The sequence below is a fragment of the Triticum dicoccoides genome, chromosome 3A (assembly GCF_002162155.2).
Source record: "Triticum dicoccoides isolate Atlit2015 ecotype Zavitan chromosome 3A, WEW_v2.0, whole genome shotgun sequence".
Lineage (NCBI taxonomy): Eukaryota > Viridiplantae > Streptophyta > Magnoliopsida > Poales > Poaceae > Triticum > Triticum dicoccoides.
The window spans coordinates 351,352,325-351,357,690 of record NC_041384.1 but is presented as its reverse complement, the minus strand read 5'-3'; the positions used below and the strand labels follow the sequence as shown (position 1 = coordinate 351,357,690).

General features: G+C 40.8%; 1 protein-coding gene across 3 annotated transcripts in view; it reads right to left on the bottom strand.

Annotated features, from left to right (window-relative positions):
* Positions 1–458: 458 nt before the first annotated feature.
* The window catches only part of LOC119268170 (callose synthase 7-like), a 27,679-nt gene continuing 22,771 nt past the window's right edge, over positions 459–5,366 (bottom strand). For all 3 annotated transcript variants that reach the window (XM_037549704.1, XM_037549705.1, XM_037549706.1), the window contains 7 exons: positions 5,251–5,334; positions 3,184–3,296; positions 2,881–3,110; positions 1,647–2,447; positions 1,494–1,544; positions 1,226–1,411; positions 459–1,033 (listed from right to left, as the gene is read on the bottom strand). In XM_037549704.1, the coding sequence (XP_037405601.1) occupies positions 794–1,033; positions 1,226–1,411; positions 1,494–1,544; positions 1,647–2,447; positions 2,881–3,110; positions 3,184–3,296; positions 5,251–5,334 (1,705 nt within the window). In that variant the 3' untranslated portion in view covers positions 459–793. The remainder of the gene's footprint in view (positions 1,034–1,225; positions 1,412–1,493; positions 1,545–1,646; positions 2,448–2,880; positions 3,111–3,183; positions 3,297–5,250; positions 5,335–5,366) is intronic.

The following is a 5,366-nucleotide window of genomic DNA, read 5'->3' as shown; positions in this document are numbered from 1 at the left end:
CTACTTTCTTATTTGACACTGGAAAAAAAATTCTTTCCTATTTAACACAAATTCTAAATCTTATTCCTTATATGACATTTCCGTTCATTTTGAGTCTAAATGACATCTGAAAAGACTCTTTTGCCCCTCATGTGGTATGTGTGTGGGGGGCAATAGCACACACACAGCACCAGTGCAAGGGTAGAAGCACACACGCAGCAACACATACACATGCACCAACACACACGCACGCGCACACACACGCAACAACATGCACACACGCAGCAACACACATGCACACGCAGCAGCACACACGCAGGCAGCACATAGGCACGCAACAACACACACACGTGCGCACGTACACACACGGTAGCAAACACAGACGCAACGGCACACATGCACACACATGCAGCAGCAACACACATGTGCGCGTGCACCCACACACGCAACAGCACACACGCGCGCACACACATACCGCATGAGGAGCAAAATCATCTTTTCAGGTATCATTTAAGCTTAAAATGGACGAAAGTGTCGTATAGGGAATAAAATTTAGGACTAGTGTCAAATAGAGAAGAAAAACTTTTCCAATGTCAAATAAAGAACCAGATTTTAAAACAGTGTCAAATAAGGAATTTTCTCATACTACCTTTTATGAGCACCTTCGTTCTATACCAACGAGTTGAAGTTAGTCCCCTAGCATGCCATATACTATTCCTTTAAGGGTCGATCACATTGTGGAGGAACCTACGCCCAGAAATCGATCATGACACATGAACCTGCAACATGTATCCCGCCTATACGAATTCATTGGTCACTCGAACTCCCCAATGTCCTTCTGGCCGGCAAGGATCCTTGAGATCTGGAGGCCCCGGCTGAAGGCTTGGTTGAAGAGCAACCGTGTCTGGAACTCTGAGACGAAGGGAAACCACGACAAGAAGCCGATGGGAAGGAAGAGGACAAGACCCATGATGTTGTCGTATGCCCTCCCTAGCTCCATGATGGAGTCCCACAGCGTAGTCTTCTTAATCAGTGGAGCGCATGCCTGCCCAATCTGTGCACAAGAAACAATATAAATCACTCATAAGCTCAGTTTGCTTCTGTTCAATGAGCTTGTCAGTCAACTGCTCGAGAATTAAGCGGCTAAATGTTCGTTATCTGGTTCCGTGCTCATATGCAGGTAGGAATTCCATCTTTTTTAGAGCACTTCGCTATGCAAAAGTAGGTTAACAGAGGTTTTACTCACCAGAAGAATACACCAACCAGTTGGTAGGAACCCAAGAATACAAGCGAAGACATCTGAAATCGTGAGGCTGCATACAACAAATAGGACTGACATCACAGAGATAAAGCCAAGAAAGAGAAGGCCCTTCAGGATGCGGAACATAAGCTGTAAGTCTGTCCCAAATTTCTGCCGTCCTATTGAAACCATCTGAAGACAAGGTAGAGCATCCAGATGGTAAGGTTTTTAAGCATCGGAGGAAACTGGTCAAGACCAAAGGCCAAAGTGTTACCTTCAAAACTACTAGAACCGTCAGCATAACCAGCCATGACAATCCATAAACCTACAGGTCGATAGCAAATGGAAAGTACATTATGATACGCTGCAACTCTATGAACTAAATATTAAGCAAATAATGCAGCACAACATATGTAGTGAAAAGTACCAGGATGCTTGTGCTGCGGCGTGCAATGTTGAGATGATACACTATACCATACTGGTAGATCAAGAAACGAAGAGAGAGGAGGATTTCCAAGACAAGAGCGCGAATGCTGGTTTTCCTGAGGTGCTCCTGCTCACCTATCCACCAAGCCTCCCAGCTTTGATCCACAGACATACCAATACCCCCACGGTTACCCATCCATTTCCTCCAATCTGTCCAGTCATCAACCGTCTTCTGCCACTCAAAACATGACGGATTGAAGATAAATGGTGCAAATAGCCAAGATGCCACCAGGAACCATATGGAGAAGGTGACAAATAGGTACAGGCTCGTGCTGCGGTAGGAATTCCCATAGGCCAGATATACAACCAGAAGTATTAACAGCTCAAGTCCTTTAACAAAGTGGCTTCGGGAGTACATGCGATAATTATCAGCAAACTTAGCGTGGTACACAACAAATCCACGGCCTGTAGGTCTGTATTTAGCGCCACCATGGAGTATTGTTCGCCCATAGTAGTGTGTTTTGGTGCCAAGCTGGAATGTGAAGAACACAGAGGCCAACTGAAGCTGCATGATGATGAACTCTCCTAAAGCTGTGCGGAATCCCTTCTCTAAGCCAACTTCCATGACCATAGGGAGGACAAGCAGCAACCCAAGCTGGAAAACAGACTGTGAAGCGAGTGCATTTTCAAGAGGCTTGATGTCCTCCTTAATACGTGGATCCAGCAAAATAGACTTTTCCAGACCACTCATGACGAGATATAACCTCCCATACAAAAATACATAGACTGTAAGTACAGTAACCTGGAGAAAGGAACTATGGATGTCAGTATCCCAAAATATGCAGAATGAGCACATTGTGTGTTTGACACCATGGCTAAACTGTCAGTTAGGTTTATGAATAATAACTGAAGTCCTAAAAAGGGCCAATTTAGGAATATCCCATTAATGATACCAAATATTGTTGATTTTGTTGTAAAGGATGATATTGCTAATTACCAATTTAACATACTGGTCGTGATGAAATAAATGGCTTGAACTTCGATCATCTCCACCTAATGCGCCCGTATTGTTTTATGGGATCTTTTTAATAATCTATAAAGAGCCCTCACAATTGGATTTTTTATCCAAATGTTTAGCATGGTTCTCTCATACGGCCCAATCATAAACGCATCAGAAACAAGGAAATAACATCGACATTTTTACACCTAGGTATGTTCAGTTAATGTATCCTTACCATGCTACTGAAATAAAAGCCAACTGTAGTGAAGTAGAAAGACAGCATTCTATAGAAGTCAAATCTGCGTCCAAGACGATAGATGTCACGACTCAATGTTTGTTCACCATTTCCATTGGCAACCTTAGCTTCAAAGCTTGAAATTTGGTTCATCCCCACATCACGTCCTTTACCGACTTGCATATACTCATGATGTGTGATATTTCCTTCCCTCATTGTTGAATTAAAACCTAAGAAATTGTATTCAATAAATGCATTTTAGGTAAGGGATGACTGAAACGTTCATAAGAGATGTAGACTTACCTGAAAAGATATCTTCGCTTAAATTTATAGTCTTGGAAGCTTTACTTATGCCCCCCCTAGTAATATGGAAGAGTCTATCAAAAATATCAGGATGGCCATAATGGAACCGAACCCTGTGGTACATCACAATGGGTTAGAGAGATACAAAGCCTCATAATCAAAAGAAAAATGGTGCATCTTACATACATGAAGATACAAACATCTCCATACTACTTAAAAAAAGAATAGCATTCCTTTTTATCCAAGCCAGAGTGCTTCGTCCAACCTTACGTACGTTCGTACTCCCTCTTTCCATTTGATTTTTCCCTCCTATCTCTTGGTTTTTTCACGGGTGTTCCTTGAAAACCGTCTTAACTGTCCCACCTTTTATTGACTTACCAAATGAAATTATGTTTCTTTTGGTAAGCCAATAAGCTTTACCAAATAAGTGATTACAAAATAAGATCTAAAATTTACCTAGGTAGGTATATCATGGGCAGGATTTGATAAGTGATTACTAGACTGGAATATTATATCCTGTTGCAATGCACGGGCAATTATCTAGTGACCAAAAAAGTTTACTGATCCTTACTTTGGACTGGAATATCACCAAAGAACTAGCCATGGACAGGGGTGCGTGGAAGTTAGCTATCACGTTCCAGAACCATGAGTTGGTTTCAAGATCTTATGTGTTTCAGCTCCAGCCTAATCCCAACTTGTTTGGGACTGAAGGCTTTGTTGTTATTGTTGCTATTGTTGTTGCTGCTGCTGCTTTCATCTCATAATTCTGTTGGTTACCTTGGTGCATGGTACAGTTATCCACCATGGTCTGACATAGTAGTGCAATGTAATGCCCTGACCAAACCCACCAGTTCCTGGCCGTTGCGCTAGACTGACCACAAAGACCAACACTAGTCTTTCCTGTGCACTTTGTCCTCACTCATGCACACCTGGGATCAACTTCCCAGTTGGTCACCCATCCTCAAATTGCTCCCAACCAAGCACGCTTAACTTTGAGGTTCCTTTTGGATGGGGCTCCTGGAAAAGAAGGTGCACCTTGTTGATATGAGTAGTCTATCATCCTATTAAGCCAGGATGTCACATGCAGCAACTTTTCAAACATCTTGAATTGCTCTTTTTCCCACTAACTAAACCATCATACTCCCTAAAATCATAATAGCCTAGTTAACAACATCTAGTGACTCATAGGTGCACCTTGTTGATATGAGTAGTCTATCATCCTATTAAGCCAGGATGTCACATGCAACAACTTTTCAAACATCTTGAATAGCTCTTTTTCCCACTAACTAAACCATCATACTCCCTAAAATAATAATAGCGTAGTTGACAACACCTAGTGACTTATTATTGGTTCCCAGAAGGACTGGGTGGGAAAAGATTCTAAAGTATCACTAGCTACATACAAGTGTCACTTTATGAAAACATGGTTTCAGGATAATCTTTTAGCAAAATAGCAATTAGTGGTTAGAGCAAAATTACATTTTAGCTAAAAACTGACTGTAATGTCTTGATGCGACGTCGAGAGTCAATAAAATCTCCCTTAATCGAAAAAAAGGCTACAAACTGCCTGGAATTTGGATCGATATGGCCTTAAGAGGGTATCAATCACAGTTTGCTCTTCTTTTTTCAAACAATAACTAACGAAACTTTAATCTTTATATCAGACTTACGATCTCTAATTTTACATAAAAGATTCCAAAGTTCTTGCCTTCTTGGTAGCACATTATATTATTCGTACTAGACTACAACTGTATTTGACAGATTAGGAATTTAGTGTAGAGAATGTACATAATTTAATCTATTTTATAAATACGAATTGCTCGTAAGACAAATCTATAATGTAATACTTTTATAATTTAATCTACAACTATAAGTCTTTTAGCACGAATTCCTCACAAGATAAATCTGAATAGATTACAAGTACATTCCCCATGGTCATGGGCCTCATAGTTTGACCAAAACGATATAGTGGAACTGACAGCCAACTCAAATAGATTCTCATTCTAACTAAAAGCATTGGATTAATAGCTTCTACATGGAAATGAAAATGAGAAGAGGGTCACATACTTGAGAGGATTGGCCAAAACACGCTGTCCAATCGTAACAAAGCTGGTCTCTTGGTTTGACATAAACCAAGCAAGTGATGAAACACTAGATAGAAAAGGGAAAAAAGTTACTTATAT